This window comes from Petromyzon marinus, chromosome 21 (assembly GCF_048934315.1).
Source record: "Petromyzon marinus isolate PM22_M1 ecotype Great Lakes invasive population chromosome 21, UKy_Petmar_22M1.pri1.0, whole genome shotgun sequence".
Lineage (NCBI taxonomy): Eukaryota > Metazoa > Chordata > Hyperoartia > Petromyzontiformes > Petromyzontidae > Petromyzon > Petromyzon marinus.
This window is the reverse complement of record NC_133687.1, coordinates 4,691,003-4,716,182: the sequence shown is the minus strand read 5'-3', so window position 1 is coordinate 4,716,182 and position 25,180 is coordinate 4,691,003. Positions and strand designations below refer to the sequence as shown.

The 25,180-nt window shown below is 46.4% G+C and overlaps 1 protein-coding gene across 2 annotated transcripts in view; it reads right to left on the bottom strand.

Annotated features, from left to right (window-relative positions):
* Positions 1–481: 481 nt before the first annotated feature.
* LOC116944491 (NXPE family member 3-like) overlaps positions 482–25,180 on the bottom strand; it is a 51,778-nt gene continuing 27,079 nt past the window's right edge. The window contains exons 2-7 of one of the 2 annotated variants that reach the window (XM_076068436.1): positions 13,575–14,296; positions 13,167–13,243; positions 12,648–12,857; positions 12,146–12,297; positions 6,567–6,737; positions 5,764–5,870 (exon numbers count right to left, since the gene is read on the bottom strand). In XM_076068436.1, coding sequence (XP_075924551.1) covers positions 6,570–6,737; positions 12,146–12,297; positions 12,648–12,857; positions 13,167–13,243; positions 13,575–14,296 — 1,329 coding nt within the window. In that variant the 3' untranslated portion in view covers positions 5,764–5,870; positions 6,567–6,569. Of the gene's footprint in view, positions 5,871–6,566; positions 6,738–12,145; positions 12,298–12,647; positions 12,858–13,166; positions 13,244–13,574; positions 14,297–25,180 lie in introns of both variants that reach the window. The other variant, XM_032958147.2, reaches the window with a different exon arrangement.

The following is a 25,180-nucleotide window of genomic DNA, read 5'->3' as shown; positions in this document are numbered from 1 at the left end:
TAGTGGAGTGTGTGGCGATAGGTTAGCAGAAGGGAAGCTAGCAGAAGAATAAGGAGAGACTAGCAGTGGAGAAGCTACCAGAGTGTATAGTAATAGGCTAGCAGTGGAGAGGCTAGCAGAGTGCACGGTGGGAAGCTATCAGAGTATGTAGTGGTAGGCCAGCAGTGGAGCGAGCGAAGCGAGCGGAGTGTGACAGGCAGGCTAGCAGTGGAGAGGCTAGGAGAGTGAGAGCGAGGACAGGCAAGCAGTGGAGAGGATAGTGTGAGAGAGGACAGGCTAGCAGTGGAGAGGCTAGGAGAGTGAGAGAACAGGCTAGCAGTGGAGAGGCTAGGAGGGTGAGGGAGAGGACAGGCTATCAGTGGAGAGGCTAGGAGAGAGAGAACAGGCTAGCAGTGGAGAGGGCAGCAGAGTGTATGGTGGGAAGCTACCAGAGTGTGTAGCGATAGGCTAGCAGAGGGAGGAAGAGAGAGAGAGAGCGGAGTGAGCGAAGCGTGGCAGGCGAGCAGCGCAGGCGGGAGAGTTGCGACGGTGTTATGTGGTGTTGAACGCGAGGAGTTCTTTTGAATAAAAGTGACACAGGAGAAAAAGAAAGGTGTCCACGTGAAATAAAAACACTACACTAGTAGTAGGAGGCACTCTCATTTATTCCAGCCATCACAGGCACAGGGGATAACTATATACTTGGTCAGGACAGCCGGCAGACTTCCTGACCAACAACACCGAGGAGGTGAAGACGTAGCACAACGAGTTCCATTCCAGACGACAGCCCTGACCCAGCGTTGGGACCTCCCTTTTATCTCCCCAGCGTGGCCTGGTTCCGCCCTCGGCCACGCCCCCTTCTGGAACCTACCAGAAGGTTCTGGGCTTCACCTCACGTGTCCCCTCTATCACATTTACCCTACATCCCTTACCTCGGCTTATCACGTGACCTGCTAGCCGACCGGGCTGCTACGTCCTCAAATGCCCCTTCTCTGCCAGTAACCAGCGCTACGCGCCTTAGTGACCCATTCTATGTCACTACACATGTGCAGTGGCTAACTCGCAGACACTAAGAGTTGGAGGCACTTCTTTATTAATGTAGTGACATAGAATTGGTCACGTAGCAGCATAGTGCTGGCTGCTGGCAGGGAAGGGGATCTGCAGCTGCAGCAGCCCTGACTGACAGCAGGGCATGTGATAGAGGAAAGGTTACAGAAGGGGCACATCGAGAACCCGCTAGTGGGTTCCAGAAGGGGGGCGTGGCTGGGGTGGAGCCAGGCCATGCTGACAGTATCAGAGGGCCATGGGAGGGGACCTCGGGGCTGTCGTTTGGAGTGGGATCCCCATCGTTGTTGTTGAAGATTGTCGCCATCGTTGCTGTCGTCTCGTCGCCTTCGTCGCTGTCATCTTCACCTGATATTATGCTGCTAGACGGTAGTTGGCTGTCTCAGTTCAGCACCGTCAGTATCAGACGGCTAGTGTTGTGAATAGGCTAGCAACTTACGTCGAATTTGAGTATAAGCGAGAGAGAGAGAAGAATGTGTATCAGCGTAAGGTGTGTATTGTGCAGAGGGTGCTCGATTTAATCAAATAACTGCCTCCAAGAACTTGCATCTCCAAGTAAGTCACTACATTAACAAGCAACATTTTAGCACTTTTATAATAAGTCCGTCTATGGTCAGCGACGTTAGTCAGGACAGTTGGTAAGCTGCGTGACTGGTGACGCCCCGAGATGGTGAAGACGGAAACGACGACAAGAAGGATGAAGGACGGGAAGAAGGGAGAAAACTTCAGCAGCACGACGGGGATCCCACTCCATACGACAATCCCTAGGTCCCCTCCAGGGGCCCTTCTTATACTGTCAGCATGGCGTGGCTCTGCCCCGGCCACGCCCCCTTTCTAGAATCTACCAGCGGGTTGCTGGTGCGCCCCTTCTGTGACCTTTCCCATAGATTCCCCCCTCTGGTATATAACCTGGCCTGCTGACGTCAGGGCTGCCAAAGCCGCAGATCCCCTTCCCTGCCAGCAGCCACCGCTATGCTGCTACAATACTATGAATCTATACCACTACACGTGTAATGAGAGGGTGACACCTGCTGGCCTGGAAGGGGAATCACGGGTACAGTTAAGAAACAACCAATCAGAGAAGGTGTATCTTGGGCAAAGCTAAAAAGCTAAAAGGTGGGGTTAGCTGAGAAACTCCTGGAACCTACTTGAAGGTTCCACGAGAGCGCGTGGCCGGAGGCGGGGCCTAGCCATGTCTGGGGGGATATAAGGGGGAGTGGACCCAGGGCTCGAGGCTCGTGTGTGGGGTCTTGGGTCCTGGCTGCGTCGCTGTTCGCTGACATCTCTCTCCGTCATCCCGCCGCGTGGAAGATCTCCTGCCTGGTTTTCATCATTGTCATCGTCATGCCGCCAGTCAGCTGCGTAGCCGAGTGAGGGTGATGGGACCACGCCGAGTGATCAGCTATGTGTAGCCAGTAGAGACATTAATACCTAGTGTTGTACTCAGTGTGAGGAAGAATAAGTGTTGGCCTGTGTTGTGCCCAGTGTGAGTAATAATGAAGAACTACCCTCTACACGACGTGTCGCGGAAGTCGCTCATTACACATGTATATACGCGTGTGCGTGTGTGCACGTAGGGTGGAGACTTCACCCAGAATAATGGCATGGTGGCTTGTCCATCTATGGCAGGACGTTCCGCAATGAGAACTTCATACTCAAGCACACAGGGCGCGGGAAGCATCATGCGCTAACACACACCAACTTACATGCGCTAATCACGGTAACACACACCCTCGTATGCACAAATACGCGCGTGCTACTGAACACATTGACACACTTCGTTAAACACGTCGGCTTTCGTGACCAATATTCATAATTAAGGTTTTTGGGTTAGATCGCGTAAGTATAAATGTGTCGTTACCCTCCACCACCCGACACACCCAATTAGTAAGGGATTTGCCACGTAAACAAACGTCAATTACCTATTTTCCCGCATATAGCCCGCATACCCATATAACCCGCAGACGCATATACCCCGCAAAACAGCCTTTTATGTAAAACAAATTTCAGATAGCCCGCACCTCCAAATACCCCGCATGCATTCATATCTTTAACGTCGTTACCGCAGCTTAATTCCATCATATTAATACGAAGTTTACATTTGTAATACATTCCACTATCAATTGTTAACATTAATTGTTAACATTAAAATCCCGTCGCCGGTAAACAAAAGCGCACCCACTTCAAACATTGTCGTTTCATTGTACAAACAATTCGAATAATTTAAAACGTGATAACGTGCAATTTTAGTGTGAGTGGTTTATTCAGCAGTGCTTTAGTCAAAGATAAGTGGATAGACCTACCATGAAAACATTAAACGAGTTATGACATGTCACACGTGTAAAATATTTTTGGGATAGCCCGCACCTCCATATACCCCGCAGGGTCTTGATTTGTTTGTGAAAACTGGTATACCCCGCGGGTTATATGCGGGAAAATACGGTACATCTAGCATCATCAATGCTGCTGGACGTAATTACCAGTGCAACGTCGTACTCGAATTGTAAATGTTGTGGATTTACTCTCCAACACACCGGTGGGCTGAAGTAGTAACTAATTGGCGTTTGTTTACGTGACATCCTTTACTAATTGGCTGTGGCGGATGGTGCAGGATTATGACACATTTATACTTACGCGATCTAACCTAAAAAACCTTTATGAACATTCACACACACTAAAATACAGCATACGTGTGTGTCTAGAATGTTGTGTGTGTATATATTTAATTCTGTCTGTGCATGTAGGGAGCGATAGTGCAGTGGTTAGCGCACTGTACTACAAATCTCGAGTTCGATTCCCGCTCATGGCCAACATCAGTGGTAGCGAATATGTGAACATTGCAGGGCATCCTCTAAGTCGACTAAGCCTTCAATGAGGGCCTGATGCAGTGTGCAAATATAAGCATTGGGGAGAGCAAAATTGGCTCGGTTTGGTACTAGCGACCGACCCCCTGATGTGCCGTGCTAGCGTTTATAGGTGCTCGCTGCCTTGCTTCAGCAGCCTGTTAGAGGCTCTATGGGGTATCTTTGTCTTTATGTCTCTAACGCTCCTGGTGTGTGTGTGCATGCAGGTATACTGTCAATGGCAAACGCTGGGAAAAACACAAATGTATCCCAGTTCTTTAACTGCACGGACCTTACAAAATGGTGAGAGTGCATATATGTGTGATCGCGTGTACCTAACTCGTGAAGTGGGGAGTGGTAGTGTAGCGATTAGCGCACTGCACTACGAACTCGGCAGCCTGTGTTCGATTCCTGCTCACGGCCAACACCAGTGCGATTATTTGAACCGGTCCTGAGCCTCCCCTAGGTCGACTCAGCCTCAATGAGTACCTCCTGCGATTTGTAAACATCGCCACTAGTTAGACAAAGGCAGCCGTGAGTGGTGCTGGCCACGTACCCCCTCGTGTGCTGTGCCGGCTTTCATAGGTGCTCGCTAAAAGCACTTGCCCCAACAGTCTGTTACAGGCTATATAATGAGTCTATACAGATTTTTTAAAATGAAAGATAAACTTAAAATGTACTTGTTAAAAGTTGTTATTATAAAATACATCTGTAGGCAAATGCTGTCAGCCAGTGTTTTTGGTTTCAGCTGACTCTCATGCGGATGAATGGCGATGAACTTGCCCTAATCTACACCCAACCGCAAGTATTAAAAACATTTTTGGGCCAGATCTGTAATCGACTGGTTTTGTGGATCACCCGCATGTACTTGCACATACATGATCTGATGCAGTAAGCTATTTCAGTCCATTAAAAAAAGACTGCACAAAAAGCCCCATTATATTACTTTTCTTCTGTACTTTGGATAAATACCACCTCTCATATGAACCTTGTGGCGGTACCCCAGGGTACCATAGTACCCCAGCTCTCGCATATTGTCCGTGATGCAGTAATTTTTAGTTTGTTGGTCGGCGATGCGGAAATTGACTCATCTAGACGAGCTGTACACGATGCACTATGGTGCATACGAGCGTTCAGGGTTTCAGCGCAACCGTCCTCGCTTCGTTTCGACATCGCGGAGTAGCACCAATTTCGGATTGATTGGTACCCCAGTTGCGGAGTTAAGTACACTCCTGGAAAAAATAGTGTCCCTGAAATAAAATATTTAATTTCCCCGGCCATTTTGTATTATTTGGTACCTCGGGGTACCGCCATGAGGATCATTTATCAGTTTGACTGTCGAGCGACAATTCTTAAATGTGCCCTCTGCTGTGTGCATATAAGAGCTTGAAAATTGCCAACCCTAATGGGGACTGCATGGAAAGATATTCAGCAATAATACATAAAATTCCAATGCGAGGTTCACAATATTTGAGGATATGTAATGAGAAATACAAGAGGCTTTACTTAATATACCACTCAAGACAAATTTCTTGAGACTTAGTTTTCCCCAATTCTGGTATTGCGAGACGATCTTCCCATGATGTGTGCCGATTTTCTTCTACATCAGGAAGCGGAAACCTTATTGGGGACACACATAGGCCAGGATTAGCTTGATCTCATTATGGATGATGATGGGCTCGGGATGCAAGTTGTCCGGGAGACGGTGGGCCGCCGTCATTTCCCAGGCATCCAAGATAACCACGGGCAACCCCGCCATGAGACGGCGCATGATCTGGTCGAGCTGACGGGTGAGCCAATCGGACTGGTCGGGCGAGTGGTAGCTGGTGTTGGCCGACTTGAAGATGACCAGCGTGCCGGGGGCTCGCTTCAGCAAGCGGATGACCGCGGCACGAATGCCGCGCATGCGAGCGACGTAGAAAGACACGGGGAACCCCGTGAAGTGAGCCCATAAGCTGATCCCCACCACCGTGTCCTTTCCACCTGGGTTGTAGGACACAGACACGGACACGAGGACGTGAGAATGCGGACATACACACAGCAACGCAGACAGAAGGGATTTTCCCAGATGTTTGTGTTCTTAGTGGAGTGGCTGTTGTTGCACTTTTAATTGAAGCGCGAGGTTGGCTGATGAGCCTAAAAAACCTCCAAATTTCTGGAATTTGCCAGCTTGTCGGCCACTGCGTTAAAATGTCACTGCATAGTTAGCATAGGTCACGGTGGTTTTGCCAATCTCGTACGGTTAAGTAACGACAGCCACTTTGCAGTTCGGTTTTTCAGCTCTGCTCGAATTTATAGCGCAACCAAATGCTATTTGTAGGCGTTGTGACTTCATTACATTTTTACATTCAGAACATGCTGCTGCGGGGTAATGTACTAATAAATTCGCTAATTATAAACTGTTCAGTTTTTCTATTGGCTGTTGTAAATGCCAGTACTTATTCTCACAGGAAGACAGACTCGCATGGACAAGCACACTGACGGGGACACACATGGGTAGAAGCTCGACAATGACGGCGGTGGAGGCATGAGAGCCACCGGCTGGATCGGCTCAGATGTGCAGTGGAAAAAGGGCATAAAATGCCACGTCTAGTTATGAGAGAGTGAGGAGCACGGGGGCTGTTTCAGAGGGGTCTCCTGACCGAGGAGGGTGATAGGCATAGGTAAAGGGCTTCTGACCAGTTAGGCCGTCGATCTCGTTGGCCACGTAGTGAATCGCGGCCACGGGCCCGTGCTGTGTGAGGAAGGGGAGGCCCTGCGTGCGGTAGAGCAGGAACGTTTTGGTGGCCACGCTCGCCGACATGAGTGGGCCCAGCAGCGTGGGCGCGTTGATGTCGATGAACTGCATGCCTGAGAGAGGCAGGCGTGTCATATTTATTTTGCACAGCGCCGTTCACAGAAAACACGTACAATTAAAAACAATAGAACACCACACAATATCACTACTTTCACAAGACAATAAAATAAAGGCCAGTGAATAAAAAGTAGTTTTAATTGAGATTGAAAAATACAAAGGATAGCCTAAGATAATTCCACTGTCGTGTAGTGGAGGAAAAAATGGTCCGTCACCCTTGCAGAGAGCCAAACCACTCAGGGCCTTGTACGTTAGAAACATAATCTGTGGGACACTCGAGGACACCAAGCGATGGCAGATATAAAGCCACCCATCGATACAAACTGCTTTTTATTGTAGCAGAAAGATTTAAACCAGCCAAGAACAATTTCCTGAAATACATCCATGGTTCTTCAGGCCATCTCAAAGAACGTCATAGTTAACAGCATCAAAATCAGTGCCGAGGTTCAAAAGACCAAAAATAGATAATGAACAAAATCAGCAGCCATCAATAAATCATGAACAACCGTGCTGTACAGTAATCTGAAGCCTACTTTGTAGAGGGTTAAATGACCGCATTCGTCTCTGGATGGTTTCATTGAAATGCTACAATATTCTCCAATACTGTTTCTGGAAAAGCAGATTATAAAGGGGCCAAAATTACACAGCTGGTCAGGGTCCACATTCTGTCTTCATCAATGGTTTGACCATACTCTTTGGTTCTATTCGGTAAAGTCACGTAGGTAAAAAATAAAACAACAAAAGTAACGACGTTTTGGCCACAACACAAGTGGCCTTCATCAGGTGAAGGGACCGGACCGTCCAGAGGACAGCGCTGGAGTGAAGAGAGCCAAGCCCAGGTCGCGTCCTTTAAGCTGTGGGAGGAAACAAAAAACGCCTTGACAAAGGAATTAGCATAAAATGATGTACTACTGTGAAAGTTTGGGATATCACTACTTGAATAAATATACTGTACAACTGAAAATTTGTTTAATGTTTGGTTTGATTTAGAACATCTTTCCAATGATTGCTTAATTTGAAACCATCCTCTCGGTTGAAATTGTCTGTTTGTAAATCTGAATTGCCTCGTGGACAAATCTCTGATAAAAACCCGTGGGTTTTCAGAGAACCTTGGTATCGGAGAAAACTATATCGTGATCACCCACAGCGTTGTAACAGTGATCAGCTACGCAAGAAGAATTCATTCTGCCGTGTTTCAAATCTGATTTGTGCTCGCGAATTCGGTCAGAGACATGTCGTTTCATCTCCCTGATATAGCAGTCACCACAGGTGCAGATCAATTTGTAAACCCCGGGGTACTGTAAGTCAGGAATGACATCCTTCACGGATGGGATCAGGTCACGGATTTTGTGTACTGTATTGAACCGGACCAGGATCGTGTGTTTGTTTAGAATTTTGGAGATCTTTTTAGTAACGCCTGCTATATATGGTAGTGTGATGGTTTTGATCGGAGTATGAAGTGGTTGTTTCTGTATGGAGGGATAAACAGCTTGGCGGATGGTACGGTCAGAGTATGCGATCCTTTTGAGGGCCAGATGTACATGTTTTAATTCACTGGTCAGGTGGTGTTGGTCCGAAATGCAATGAGCCCTGTGGTATAACGTTTTGATGAGAGAATTCCTTTGCGTCGGGTGGTGGTGGGAATCAGGTTTCAAGTAGGAATCTGTGTGGGTGGGTTTCCTGTAGACAGAATGTCCCAAAATGTCCCAATGAGCCATCAGGTCTCCTCTCAAACAGAACATCCAAGAATGGCAGCTTGCCATCTTTCTCCACATTTATCAGAGACTTGTCCACGAGGCAATTCAGATTTACAAACACAGACACAATTTCAACCGAGAGGATGGTTTCAAATTAAGCAATCATTGGAAAGATGTTCTAAATCAAACCAAACATTAAAATAATTTTCAATGGTACAGTATATTTATTAAAGTAGTGGTATCCCAAACTTTCACAGTAGTACATAATTTTATGCTAATTCCTTTGTCAAGGCGTTTTTTGTTTCCTCCCACACAGCTTAAAGGACGCGACCTGGGCTTGGCTGTCTTCACTCTAACGCTGTCCTCTGGACAATCCGGTCCCTTCACCTGGTGAAGGCCACTTGTGTTGTGGCCGAAACGTCGTGATTTTTGTTGTTTTATTTTTACCTACGTGACTTTACCGAATATAACCAAAGAGTATGGATCCTTGCAGTCACGAAAGCTTCAAGTCTAGAAATGGTTTGACCGTCGCAGTTTTAAAAGTGGTGTAAATTCTTAAGCTTAAATGGGCAAACGAGGTAGGAGTATGAAAGGAACATTATCTAAGGAACATGTTGTGGGTATCATCATGGAGTAGCCTGTACAACTTGTTACTGAAACCCGCATAGATTTAGAAGTACCATTTGACAAGGCTGCAGTTGAGATGAAGTGAATGACTCATCCATAGTAATTTTGTAAAAACAAATCAGGTGTGTCATTATGGTACTCCGCTGATGTTACAGTGACTTAATTCCAATACTCTTTAATGCAACGTTAGTGTGGCGATCGTCGTGTTTGACCATTGCAGAAAAAGTATTTTTATTGAAGCTTCAAACTTGTGAGATAGCACGGCGTATAGCCTAGTTGGGCGTCTACTAGAGAAGAGCAGTCTGTTCTTGATTTGTTACATACCACGACACCTTATGCATATCTCCTGTAACGATGGTTCATAACTAAACAAGGGTCCTCACGCCTGTGCTTGACGTCACGAGGACACGGATACGAGCCAGTGAGGAAGTCTGGGGCTGTCGACCAATCATGGGAGGAGACAGTGGCGGGGAGGGAGCAATCAGGAAGCCCAAGCTGCCCAGCTGTTTGCATGTTCACCACAATTACGTGTGGTTAATGCAGACAGGATTCCTTGAATAAGGATTCTGTTTGGTGTTTAACATCTTGACACCTGTTTTATTTCCAGAAAGTTGAAAACCTATTGTTATATTTTAATACTGGTGTAGTGAGTTCGAATTAGGTGCACACACGACTCCTTGGGAGGCAACGCTGATTTATTAGAACGGTAAGTAATATAACACTGCACATAAGGTGGTGACCACCAACCTACTCTAGCTAACACATACTTCTCAAATACTCTAGCGTGACCCAGCCAGGTGGCTACTGCCAGGTCCGCTGACTGGAGGCTTGACTCTTCTTGGCGTCTTCACGATGCATCTTCGTTCTTGATACAGGCAGCCTCGAACCTCGTGAGGAGGCTGCTTATATGGGCCTCGGCGTGCCCGGGCCCCACCCCGGCCACGCCTCCCTTCGAGAACCCTCTCGAAGCCCCCCTGCTGTCCACGTGCCCTCCGAGGTGCCCCCTAGGCCCCCAGTCACGTGTCCAGCCGGGGTCACAGAGAGTGCCACGGCCTCACACCACCCTCGTGGCCTCCCGGAGCCCAGAACCGGCCCTGACGTCATTCCCGCCTCCAGCCGGGATGACGTCATGCGGGTGTGTAGACCCGCGTGGTCATGACGCTCCCCCGCATAGTGACGTCACGCTTGTGCGTGTGTACACAGTAGTGATTCTACAATCACTACACTGGCAAGAAAGGTCCCATATTGTAACTGCTCAACCTGAGCAATAAATGCCCTGATAGTGCATTGTCTTTGTGCTGTTTGTCTTTTGGTGTTCTCTGGTCTAACACTTTTGAGACTAGGCTCAAAAGAAAGCTGTCTCTGGTGTGGACCAATCAGTTTCAAAGACTGCATATATTATCAGCATGTTTTTTTGTTTGCATGTTCACTACAAGTACGTGTGGTTAATGCAGACAGGATTCTTTGAATAAGGATTCTGCTTGGTGTTTTAACATCTTGACACCTGTTTTATTGCCAGAAAGGGTAAAACCTATTATATTATGCAGGTAAGGAGTTTTTGCTGGAATACCCACGTGTGTGGCACGTGATCAGTGCTATACAATTGGTGTGTTCTCACTCCTCAGGTGCCTTCTCATAATAAGGCTTTGTTAGCTGTATTAGCTTAGTTGTCGTGAGGCTATGTCGCGTGTGTGACCATTTCACTGCAGTATTTAATGTTAGGAGGCCGAGGCGCAGGCCACATGTGCGGACTGTATAACAGCAGTATTTAATATTTGGATATTGATATGCACGTCCGGGGTGGGTGCGAGTGCAAGCCGCATGAGAAGAGTAGAGATGCTGGGTAAGCATGATTGCTACTGTTGCCAGAAGTTAGTGACACCAGCAGCCTCCACCAAGGGGCGGCATGGGAAGAGAGATCCAGGATAACGTCATGGAGTATCGATACTTTATAAGGAGGTTCCTGCTAGATTTAAATCTTTTTACAATTCCATTAATGAGCATGTGGCATTTGACATCAGAGTGGATCCCTGTCTTGTCTCCCACTCATCGTTTCCACTGGCCTTGTGTAGCCGTCCCACCCTGTCCCTCTCCTCCCATGAATCGTGACAAAGAGGACAGGTGGGCTAAATAGAAAACAAAAATAAAGCTCGGAGACGATGAGTAGATACTCTACGTTGTGTTCTGTCCTCCAGAGAAGTGAGTCACTCTACAACAGCTGAGCACCAGAGGTTTGTGAAACGGTAAAGATTTATTTCAAAGTGTTCTTTCGAGGAGCGTGTGGATGCCTGAAATAATGACCAGACACATTCATCACTCTCCACGTCACACAATATCTCAGCTCAGTCACTCAGCACAGAGTCCATCCCAAATCTAAATTGGGGATGTGCCCTGTGTTCCGAATAGTCTAGACACTGCTGGACGTGGCCTGCTGAGCATGTGAGGCTTTGGGTCCTATCTCTGTTCATCATTGCCTTCAATTATAATTTAAAAAACGCACGAGGCGCTCCGTAGTAATCACAGCAACACGCAGCAGAGTATAGAATCATACGTGTGTAAAGACTCGAACGATAAACTACTAGGAGCCACTTTTTATTCATACAGAACAATCTAGGTCCGGGCTTCGTTGTTGATATTGAAGCTGTACTTTTCCTTGAACGTCCCCTCTCCTTGTTCTCTGCCCTTTTATATCTTTCCAGTCCCCTTTCTTGAATGTTCCCTCACTGTTTTTTTCCCTTAGCCAATCCCTATCCTCCTCTAACAGATCCAAAATGTTGCCTCTGGGTTCCACTCTGTTTCCCGCTTATTCTCATTCAAACCAATTCTTTCAATCACTTCAAAAGCCACCCTCCCGAATTTTGACTTTAAACTTTCGTGACTGCAGAAATTCATGTTCTTGTTTTATTCAGTAAAGTCACGTAGATAGAAAATAAAAATAAAACAAACTAAAAATAAAAAGGTAAAATTAATAAAAATAAATTTAAAATAATAAGAGCAAAAAACAAAAAACCCACAACAAAAATAGTAACATGAAACTTAAAAATTTAAATAATTGAAAATGATAAAAGCAAAAAACTCACGATCTTTTCGAGCGCAACACAAGCGGTCTTCATCAGGCGGAGAGAAAAGAGGCAAGCCTCCGAATGCAACTCCTTATAAGGGTTTCCAACGTGAGTGGGCGGGGGACGAGAGCTGCGCAGGCAGCACGGGCGGGGCAGGCAGTCAGCGAGCGCTAATGCAGGAGCAGAACAAATGGGGGAGTTGGGAGGAGGAGAGCTTATGCAGCTGGTCTATCTTTGAATAACCGTTAGGCTGCACATTGACTTGGGCTTATTTTCGGTCCATATACATGTGATTCATCACAGGTAAGCTCACACCAGCTAGATTTGCTTACCCAAAAACCAGATTTGCGTGCCTTGTGAGGCCATAATATTAATGTTTTGGTCTGGCTCGTACCGAGAGGGCGCTGTGCTGGCTGGGCTTGGATGCGCCAGTGGAAAAGGGGTATTTAAGGCCACCGTTGATATAGATAATAAAAATCACTCTGAGCCGGTGGAGCAATAGATGGTGAGTTCCACCTACCTGGCACGTGAGCGGTGAGGTGCAGAAACCACTGGCGAATGGTGGAGTCCCCGTACATGTAGAACCTCTTGCCGCTCAGGCAATTGGCCAGGTCTTGAAGGGCTGGGAAGGGCCGAGTCTTGCAGGACAGCGACACCCACTCATCGTTGAGGTAGAAGCCACTCGGGGAGGGCACGGGGTGGCCCGGCACACATGGTCCAAGGGCATTTGCTAGGACAGACACGCATGCACAGCCAATATCATATCTACAATAAGTTAAGATAAATTATATCGTAGACAAACGTATGACAAACTTACGGAATTGCTACGATCTTACCATGATACCATCATTTACTTTTACATCCAATCTGTTTTCTTTTTCAATATTTATGGTCGTGTTAAAGTCATAGTCTGCTGAATTTATGAGATTCTCTTCAGAGCATTTTTTATACTCTGGCCCTTCTAAACAGGTGTGGCCACACACGTGATCGGCGTAGCTCAGGTTGTGCGAGATGTGAAGTGTGAGTGCTCAGCACTCACTGAGGTTTTGCGATGATGAGGACGGCTGCACCTCAATCTGGCTTGGATCTCCGCTGATTCTCACCTTGGATACGTTGCTGCATTACCCAGGACCAACGCACAGAATAATGGGTGAGGAATGGACCACACAAAAGGGAAGCCACATCAGCAGGTACCATGTAAGCAAATAAATCACTGTGTAGTGAAGATTCGTCTTGTCTGTAAATTATGAAGCCCATCACAGCAGGAGAACACAAACTAGTAGAACACACTATGCACTCAGGATAGGGCTCGTCAGTAATGCAAACTCATTCTCTTCTCTACTATTGCTCTGAAGTCACCCAACAGTAATCATTATTTTGATCCTACAACCATCACATGAATATGTAGGTGACGATTGTCAAACAGGGGGGAGATCTCAGCTCTTACTTGCTGAAGAACCGATTCTCCTGCTTTGTGAGAATGTTTCTGTGTCCTCCGAGTGAGTGAAATCGCAGAGAGTCGCAGGGCAATGTCCTGGGCTTCTTGCAGAACCACATGTGTCCCGTAGCCACGTCCCTGTACTTGCATATCCTGGGCTTTATCATTAAGCGTGGCACCGCGTTGCACTCGGTGGCCTCGCTTCTCGCTCCTTCCTTCTCGAAGTAGCCGGTAAAGAAAATCTTGTTGGGCACCGAGTCGCGCAGGCGGCTGATGATTTGCACGGCCTCGCTCGAGTGAACCAGCTTGATATCCACGAGGGCCTCGCCAGGCCACGGCAGAACGACGCTCGCCGTGTACGAGCCGTTGTTGTGGTCTAGCACCGAGCCGAATGCTCCCGCCCGGAGCGTGTCTGAGTAGACTTTGATGCGAAAGTAGTCTCCGCCGTGCCGCTTGTCCCTGCCATGGTGGTCCCTGGCCTGCACGCCAAGGTACAGCGTGTCACCCACCGTGAAGTTGCGTGTCCCACCCAGCAGCCGGTAGCTCGTGGCCGCGGGGCTGGTGGACGACTCAAAGTCGAACGAGGACGTGGCAGGCAGGCTTGGCCACCATAGGAGTTGTCGCAGGTCGTCCATCTCAAGGTCGTGTGGCTCTGAGGTGGAGCTTCGGAGGCTTGGTTCAGGTATCGCATGGCGGGGTGGTTTATGTGAGGGAGTGAGGATGAGGGACACCTGGGGAGGTGCAAAGAGGAAGTTTAGACGTAGGATCACGTAGCCCAGAGGGGCAGGATGTCGGTGTCAACATTTGCTTTGGGGATGGCGACACGTTTACGGAAACCTGCAATACACCACATCCTAAAGACAATTCAATGTGGCAGGGGTGAAATAACCATCTCAATTATTCACCATCAGGGCTTACGGTGACGTCATGACCGAGTGAGCAGCGCTCAAACGGACGTCCCTGACCCTTTCGTTGATATCAACTCAGCATACTGTGTTTCGATGATTGTCATATTAGTCTGTGGATTGATTTTACTATTTCGACTCATTCCTAAGGGGAGTTCCCGGTTCATGGACATTCTTACTCGTACGTGGCTAAATTTGGCCTCAGGCCTATCCTAACCAACTGAAGCTTCTGCCTGTGGCTTGTCTACCCCATACTCCACGTGTTTAATGGCAAAACGAGCCCCAGGCAAGAAGTCTGAGGCCTCCTCTCCACTTTTAAGAAGAGACCAGGAACCCCTCCTGGAGATGATGGTCTTGCCGAAGCTCAAACACCAGGAACATATTTCCTTCTGTGTAATGAATCACATATGCGTTCTTTAAAAAAGAACATGTTTCGTGCAACTTTTAAACTAGCAAAACACGTGGTGATACCAGATTATTTTGCAGTGAAATGTCGTACTGTACGCGCGTATCGAGTACCACAGAAAATCCCTTTCCTGTCCAGCTGTTAGTTGTGAATGTAGACTGACACACACACATGGACTTACACACACATGGACTTACATACACACACACACATCGACGTACACACACACAAACAAATCGACTTACACAACAGCTCCGCTCGTTGTTGTGAGCATTGCTCCTGGGCTCTCCATTGTTGTTGGAGGGCGACTCCCTCTAACTGCCCAGTAGCGTCCTTCACGAGCCACCTCCACAGAGGCCGATCTTGACACTGCTGGTACCAGTCATCGACAAGTCCACTCAGCTCCACATCCTCCTGTACCACATTACTCAATCTCTTCTCTAGCCCGTGCCGCGCCCGTTTAGCCCCCTCCTAGCCGAACAAATGCTGTTTAGGCAGGCGGTGGCTGGATATGCAGGCTACATGACCCAGCCAACGCAGCCTTGCCTGCCGGAGGAGCTCACCGATGTGACTTTGTCCAGATCTTTCAAGGATTTGTGAGCTCCTCACAAAATCCAGCCTGGTTAAACCCAGGATGGATCGTAGGCAGGCCAGCCTAAATGTTTCTAACCGGCGAAGATGTTCCATTAGGAGGGTCCACGTTTCGCGAGCATAGAGAAGGGAGGGAATGACCATGGCCGAGGAGCAAGAGAACAGGTAGCTTACACACAGGGTTACGCAACCGATGAAAAGAAAATGCCACTCGACTGATTCGGAGTGAGACATCTGCTGTTAAACCGGAGCCGGTCATGAGCACACTGCCCAGGTATGCGAAACTCTCCCCTCTCTCCACAACTGGCCCATCACCAATTGTGAATTGTGGAGGTGGATTGTCCGATGGTACAAAATACCCAGGCAGGTGCTTAGTTTTGGTGGGGCTGATGGTAAGGCCCCACCTCTTAGTCGCAAGCTCCAGGTTCAGCAGCAGCGCCTCCGACTCCTCCTCTGAGTGAGCAGCAATCAGCAGATCATCGGCATACATAACATGATTTCGATTTAAAGCTTTTGTGACTGCAGGGATTCATCTTCGTGGTTCTTTCGGTAAAGTCACGTAGAAGGGAAATAATAAAATAAAAAATATAAAATATAATAAAATAAAATTATCACGACATTTCAGCCACAACACAAGCAGCCGTCCTCAGGTGAAGAAACAGAGCTGTCGGAAAGACAGCGCTCCAATGAACATTGAAGTAGCTATGTTAATGTGAGAGATTATCAGGATGTTAAAGTCACAAATTAGCATGTAACTGGGATATTAGCATGATGTTAATGTGAGGAAATAGCATGTAACTGGTCACGGAAGTGGCTATGTTAAAGTCAGAGTTTACATATCAACAGAGGCATTTAGTATATTGACGCTAAAGAACTGCAACTACCCTACTACCATACAATAAACCGACGTGAAAAAAACTAAATATAAACTACATCAATATAATCAATATACTCAATATACTCTCCAATAAGCTGAGCTATTAACAATAAGTCATTATACATGACACTTCTATGTCGCTAAAAATATTATATGCCTCCAACTAATCTTTTTATTTATTTTTGCTTTATTATGAACTGCCATAGACAGACCCCAACATTTAATTATACACTGCGTTACTATACACTACCCTCCCTATACCTTAGACTATCATAATATTAGACTTGTAATATTACACTATGTATTATTCTACCAACCCTACTGTATACCACACTGCTGTATATTCACTATACAATTACGATACTATATATTACCTTATAAATTATATTAAACATTACACTGAAAGGTACTAAGAGATTAGCAAGATGTTAAGGTGAGAAATTAGCATGTAACTGGGAGATTAGCATGATGTTAATGTGAGGAATTAGCATGTAACTGGTTACGGAAGTGGCTATGTTAAAGTCAGAGTTTACATATCAACAGAGGCATTTAGTATATTAACGCTAAAGAACTGCAACATGTTGTATATATGCCCCTTTTTCCATATTAATATTAACAATATTTTCCGATACATATCGATACATATTTCTATTGTTTTCTTAAAAAAATAATGAATAAAACAACCCCAACCAGCCACAGCAACAGCAAGCCGGGGCTTAGACGGGCCATCAAATTAAATCAATAATAACTCCTGGGGTCAGAGGTCACAGAGCAAGTGCTGAAGCAGGCAGACAAAAACCAGAACTGACTCCAAGGTTAACACTTCCCCACCACAGCCAGACGAAATTAATGAGGAACCTTGAGATGCACGGCGTGTGTAGACCGGATAAAGGCTCAGCCCTGAAGAAGGGCGGGAGAGACACCGCCGGGTGTCTGTGCTAAAGCTAGCAGTTGCACGATAATGGGGCAGAGAGTGGGGGCCAAAGAGTGTGGGGCAGATACTTAGAGAAACAGCGAGCAGGAATAAGGGCGGGAGGAAGAGACTGCCGGGGCTTGGAATGCCAGCATGTCAGCAAAGAACCAGGCAGACTTAAGTTAAAAGGAAAATTCACAATACATAATTTCATACATAACATTGGTGTTAACGCCATTCACCGTGGACTATGCTCCGCTTACACAACTTCGTTGAACATAAACTACATGACTTAAGCGATGTTAAACCCAGCGTCAGAGAGAGAAAGAGATCCCGGCCGGCCGTCTTTGTCTCCCCGCAGCGCGGGGTAGGAGTGTGTATACGCTCGGGAAAACACCTTCCCTTGACACGAGTCAAACACCACAATGGAAAGCTGACACAGACCTTGGGTTACATACCAAATCATAACTGTGGAACGGTGGTGAAATGAAATGTTAACTTAAAACTTTTTAACCATTCCCTTGTGTGTCGGGGACATGATGCAGGGAGGGAAGCTTGCCCTCCCTCTCGCACCGGCAAACAGAGAGGCAGACAGAGAGACGCCTTCGAGACAATTTGTAACGTCTGGTTGTTTTACTTTTTGATGGTTTATGGAAGGAGGAGGACAGCGGAATATGCCGTGGGTGATGCACACAAGGACACACACTGACACACGTACGGACACACACATACGGACAGATCATGACACAGCAAAATCGAAAGAAGCCCCGCCTTATGGGAAGCTCCAAGTGAAGGGATTTTTAGCATAAAAGAGAACGCTACAGCATTGAAACCTCAGTTCGGTCGGCTCACCGGAGCCGGCCCATCGGGGCTCAGTTCGTCGGGAACTCAGCTGAGTTCGCCGGGAGCTCAGCTGAGCCCATCAGCTGAGCTCGCCATCTCATCAGCAAAGAGCTCGTCAGCTCAACTCAGTTCGGCCAGCTCATCGGAGTTCGGTTCGGCTCGGCTGAGCTCAGCTCAGCTCGGCTCATCAGCTTGCCGACAGCTCATCAGCAAAGACCCGCTTGCCAGCTCAACGCATCCCTGCAGGAGATCAACCGTCGCCGACGAGAAGGAGGTCTCTGCCGCCGCCGGAGTGGCGAGGGTCGCTATTTAGCGACGGGGCCGGACAACGACACCACCGTGCACGCTGTGAGCGAGCTGTGGGCACAATCTATCGACCCAGTTCAGCAACTGCAACAGCGTGTCAACTGCTCAACCTACGTCCCCGAACTAAATCAATCATCGGAGAGGAGAATCGACTGATACATATGACGCACACCGCCCCCTCACCACACAACAACCAGGCGTCTGTTTGACGTAAAGAATCAACTCCGAACACTGACTATTCAACACAATTTATATCAGGAACAAAGACAATCCCAAAACGTGAAGCATCTAAACGTGAAGGCATCGCTACAGATCGGGTGATAACAGTCCGTCGTAATTTAATATTGGGCTGTACTCTTAATCGCATTAATTCCCAACAGATCCATCAATACGAATCGATTCTTGACACCTTCTTCCACAGAGCTACGCTCACATGGGGATTGGTGTGTCCAACCAGATCCTTATCAGGCGATCTGGTCCACAATTAATTAAACTTGGTATAAGATAAAGATCTTGGGGGAAAAAGAGCACACCATCGCCTGCCCTCATTCCAAGCCATTTCGGTAGTCATATAATCTTGCCGATGGATCTATTGAGATTTGTGCCTTTGAGAATAATAACTGTTTTTGATTGTTTTTTTCGTATGAATATCACCGTATAATCTTTAAAGTACCTTTCGTTCATAATCGCCGCACGTACTCGCGTACTCTGCAGAATACTCAACTGTTCCGTGACCCAATATGTTAACATCGTGATAAGGGTTGTATATGATCAATAAGGAGTGCGATACTGCGTGAACAATTCAAGTATAATAATTTATTATAAAGTTAAGGTTTTTGTTAGAATAGCTTGCAATCATGTTTTAACGAATCTCTCTCTCACTAACAACAATTGTGTTATGCGGGGGGGGGGGGGGGAATATCAAAGTGAAACCACACTGTCGTGATGATACTGTATTGATACCGTGTTGAAGTTCCGAGATTGAGAGTTCTCATACCATATTAGAGTTAAGGTTTAATTAGGAAATAAATTTATGAATGCAGAAGTGGTCGTGTGATTCTTTCCTATAATTTTTGCACAAGGACTGTATCCTGCAACGAGATATGAACCTGGGGACCTAAAATATAAACACACTAATACACACTCAGTAAATGTTAAAGCGAGAATCATTGTATTATACTGATCGATAATACGAAGTTAGACAACGAAGCCGAGTTGACACTAGCATAACTGCATACGATTGATTGCATTATCCCGATTGATAACCCCACCTCATCAACGAGGCAGGGCCTGATTATCATAAAGGCTATCATTAACATAACCACACCCACGCGTATAATTAATACGATTACCTCTCGAATTAGCATAATTATATGCATAATTACGCAAATTAACATAATTTCGGATAAATCATGGAAATTTCTAATTTAATTTAATTTTCATTATTTTCATCAAATTTTCACACACCACATATACAACAAATTGGGGGCTCTTGTCCGGGATCTCTCGCAGACAGTTAATGCTTAAATTAAGGAACGAATCACTGTTGTATTAACCGAGGTATTGTTAACAAACATTGCCCTGTGACTGTAACGGGTGTAAAACAAACAAAAACGCACTCTGAAGGAAATACCAGAGTAGCAGTGTGTAACAAAGACAGTTGAAGTAAGATTATTTGTTCGAGTTGAACCAACACATCCTGTGATACAAATGTTTGTATATGCGCTCTGAAGTGAAATTCCAGAGTAACGCACCTCACACACATGATATGTTAGAATTAAGATACACTCTTAAGTATATTAACTACACTACATAATAGAGATGGCACATGACCCACAACATTCTGAGTTTTACACCCCAACGCATAACACCGATACAGAGGGGACCTCCTAGGAGGAGATGGAATCAATGGAAAGACAATATCGTGAACTTGTATCAAAACGTGCAGGCCGATCTGCTACAGAGCAAACAAATCAGAGAGACACATGGGAGGAGAGCTGTATTGATGGGAATCTGGTTTCACCATCCATCACAGAAGAATTCTCTCATCAAGACTCTGTACCATAGAGCCCAACGCATATCCGACCAGGAACACATAGGCAGTGAACTCAAGCACGTACACCAAGCTCTTAAGGCTAATGGTTACTCCGACTATACAATCCGCAAAGTTATCACTAAAAACATGAAGAAGGACCCTCTTGAGGAGCCTTTAAAAAACATCACTTTACCCTACATTGCGGGGATCACAAAAAAGATCTCCAAAATCTTGAATAAACACAAGATCCAGGTCCGTTTCAACACATTACATAAAATCTGTGATCTGGTTCCGTCTGTAAAAGATGTGATTCCGGACATACAGTACCCTGGTGTCTACAAACTAAGTTGCCTCTGTGGTAGTAGTTACATTGGAGAAACCAAACGCGATGTCTTGGACCGCATTCGTGAACACAAAGCAGACCTTAAACACGGTAGGACCAACACCTCGGCCGTGGAAGATCATTGTTATAATTCAGTAGGCTCACATGACATTGACTTTTCCAAGACAGAGGTTCTTTGTAAGCCATCTGGCTACCATGAGAGATTCGTTCATGAGGCTATCCACATATACAAGCACAGAGACAATTTCAACCGAGAAGATGGATTCTGGCTTAGCAATCATTGGAAGGATTTGATAAACCATTTCAGGTCTTAATTGATTGTTCACGCTTACAGTGGCTTTCAGACAGCATACATACAATTTTTCGTCTCCTCCCTCCTCTTTTCAGAACATAGATGGACTAGTCCTTCTAAATAAACTGGCAAATCGCTGCGTGTGGCGCTGACGTTTTTTTAATAAATAAATACACCGTTTAAAAATAAATAAATAAATAAATGCGAACCGACACACCTCATGACGACCGTTTGTGTTATGGTCGAAACGTCGTGAGAATTTTTATTGTTTTATATATATTTTATTATTTTATTGTTTCCCTTCAACGTGACTTTACCGAAAGAGCTAAGATTATGGTGTGTGGGTGACTATAAATCAATGTGTGTATGATGCACACGCATATTAAAATATAAACGGTTGCCCGCGCCGGCACGTGTACATGTGAGAACCGCAGTATTAACGGCGAGACACACGCGGGTATCACGCAGAGAAAATTAGTGGGTGGGTACCGCGCGAGCGCCGATTAATTCATTAATATCCGGACCAATTCTAGATTTAAAGCTTTCATGACTGCAAGGATCCATACTCTTTGGTTCTATTCGGTAAAGTCACATAGGTAAAAAATAAAACAACAAAAATCACGATGTTTCGGCCACAACACAAGCGGCCTTCATCAGGTGAAGGGATCAGGCTGTCTCGAGGACAGCACTGGAGTGAAACACAGCCACGCGCAGACCGCGACCTTTAAGCTGTGTGCGTGGAAACAAGGTGCCTTGATAAAGGAATTAGCATAAAAATTAGCATTTGATTGGCCGACTTAGCATGATGAACGGTGTAGAGGTGGTGTACATGCGGTTGCACATGCCGGTTGGCGCGGGGGGGGGGGGAGGGGGAGTTTACCTATTGATGGTGTGAAAAGGGAATTTTTAGGAGCTGCGAAAGTTTGGGGTACCACTACTTGAAAAATATACTGTACCATTGAAAGTTAGTTTAATGTTTGGTTCGATTTAGAACATCTTCCCAATGGTTGCTTAATTTGAAACCATCTTCTCGGTTGAAATTGTGTCTGTGTTTGTAGATCTGAATTGCCTCGTGAACAAATCTCTGATAAAAACCCGTGGGTTTGCAAAGAACCTTGGTATCGGAGAAAATTATATCGTGATTACCCACAGCGTTGTACCAGTGATCAGCTACGGCAGAAGAATTCGTTTTGCCGTGTTTCAAATCTGATTTGTGCTCGCGAATTCGGTCAGAGACATGTCGCTTTGTCTCCCCGATATAGGAATCACCGCAGGTACAACTCAATTTGTAAACCCCGGGGTACTGTAAGTCAGGAATGACATCCTTCATGGATGGGATCAGATCACGAATTTTGTGTACTGTATTGAACCGGACCTGGATCTTGTGTTTGTTTAGAATTTTGGAAATCTTTTTAGTAACGCCTGCTATATATGGTAGTGTGATGGTTTTGACCGGAGTATCAAGTGGTTGTTTCTGTATGGAGGGAGAAACAGCTTGGCGGATGGTACGGTCAGAGTATCCATTCCTTTTGAGGGCCAGGTGTACATGTTTTAATTCACTGGTCAGGTGGCGTTGGTCCGAAATGCAATGAGCCCTATGGTATAAAGTTTTGATGAGAGAATTCTTCTGGGCTGGGTGGTGGTGGGAATCAGGTTTCAAGTAGGAATCTGTGTGGGTGGGTTTCCTTTAGACAGAATGCCCCAATGAGCCATCAGGTCTCCTCTCAAACAGAACATCTAAGAATGGTAGCTTGCCATCTTTCTCCACTTCCATGGTGAATTTGATGGCGGGATGTCTGGAATTGATGTGGTGTAGGAAAAGGTTCAGAGCTGGGAGGCCGGTTCAATACAGTACACAAAATTCGTGATCTGATCCCATCCGTGAAGGATATCATTCCTGACTTACAGTATCGCGGGGTTTACAAATTGAGTTGTACCTGCGGTGATTGCTATATCGGGGAGACAAAGCGACATGTCTCTGACCGAATTCGCGAGCACAAATAAGATTTGAAACACGGCAAAACGAATTCTTCTGCCGTAGCTGATCACTGTTACAACGCTGTGGGTGATCACGATATAATTTTCTCCGATACCAAGGTTATTTGCAAACCCACGGGTTTTTTTATCAGAGATTTGTTCACGAGGCAATTCAGATCTACAAACACGGACACAATTTCAACCGAGAAGATGGTTTCAAATTAAGCAACCATTGGAAAGATGTTCTAAATCGAACCAAACATTAAACTAATTTTCAATGGTACAATATATTTTTCAAGTAGTGGTACCCCAAACTTTCGCAGCTCTTAAAAATTCCCTTTTCACACCTTCAATAGGTAAACTCCCCCTCCCCCCTGCGCCAACCGGCATGTACACCCGCATGCACACCACCTCTATACCGTTCATCATGCTAAGTCGCCCAATCAAATGCTAATTTTTATGATAATTCCTTTGTCAAGGCACCTTGTTTCCTCGCACAGCTTAAAGGTCGCGGTCTGAGCGTGGCTGTGTTTCACTCCAGCGCTGTCCTCGAGACAGCCTGATCCCTTCACCTGATGAAGACCGCTTGTGTTGTGGCCGAAACGTCGTGGTTTTTTTGTTTTATTTTTTACCTACGTGACTTTACCGAATAGAACCAAAGAGTAATATCCGGACCGCTCCAGAGCGTCGGTGGCTTCCAGCGAGTTAATTAGTAACCCCCGTGGCCGTTCGCCTTGTTGACACAACGGCTTAGTGTAAATAATTAATTAACTCCAAACATCGGCAAGCAGCGAGTCACATACTATTACGTAATCCGCGCGGTTAGGACGCGCGAGTGGGGGGGGGGGGCGCGTGCGTAATTAACCCCTAGGCGGTGTCGGCCAGCCGCTAGCTATGTCGGTCAGAGAGGTCCCTGGTACGGGGGGGGGGGGGTCACCCGGTCAGGGGCGCGGGGGACCCCGAGCGACACAAACACGGAGGGGACGGGGGGTGGGGGAGGCAAACGTCACCCCCCCCCCCCGCGCGTGGAGGGTGAGGGGGGCATCAGCCCCCACCAATTAGACGTGGTGCCCCCCCCCCCGCTCGTGGAGAGTGAGGGGGGCATCAGCCCCCACCAATTAAACGTGGCGCCTGTTGCATACGACCCTTTTTCCATCTTTGCTATTAACAAGAAATTTGCCGATACACGTATTTTTTTTCTTCTCGAAATAATGAATGAAAACACAAGCGCACAGCAAACTGCAAAACACGTAAGCCAAACACTGAAGGCCAGCGTGTGAAACTGACCTCGGCACGCTAGAGATAAGAGTGGAAAGAATCAGAGCCAACTCATTATTGCTGCCACCTGCACTCGCGGGAGGGCTGAGAATCCCCACCGCAGCTACACGGAATGACGAAAATTAATGAGGACTGGAGGGGGGCCAGCATAGCGGGGTGAATCACAGCCTTGTGAACATAAAACAGGTGGTGTTTGGATGATGTGAACCATGGGCCAACGGAGAGAAAGAAAAACGCCTTTGAGAGAGGAAAGATAGCACCAGAAGGCAGGGAAATTCCTTGCTAACGAAGGCAGCAGCAGACCTTGGCAAACAAATTAAGTTGGGGAGATTACAAGACATGGTCACACAGAACATTGACACTACCACTATTCACCTTAAATGACAAGCCCTTGCCCGTTACCCGACCCCACAGACACCGGGGAGTGCAAGTTCCGACCTTCAGAGGCTTACATCTGACTGAGGATATCGAGAATAAATGATAATAAATGATAAAGCTTATACACAGGGTGATGAAAATTAATGAGGCCTTGAATTGGCGGCGTCAGCGGAACAGCGAGAGAGTGTGGGGCAGAGACTGAGAGAGACAGCGAGAGAGTGGGGGGCAGAGACTGGGGGGGCAGAGACTGAGACAGACAGCAGAGAGTGAGGGGCAGAGAGTTACCACAGGCTGTCTGTGCTCAAGGGAGAGTTAAAACCTAATAAACAACGCACACACCACACGATAATCACAACCTTGTTAAAATATATTCATATTATTAGCTCTTTCGGTAAAGTCACGTTGAAGGGAAACAATAAAATAATAAAATAAATATAAAACAATAAAAATTCTCACGACGTTTAGACCATA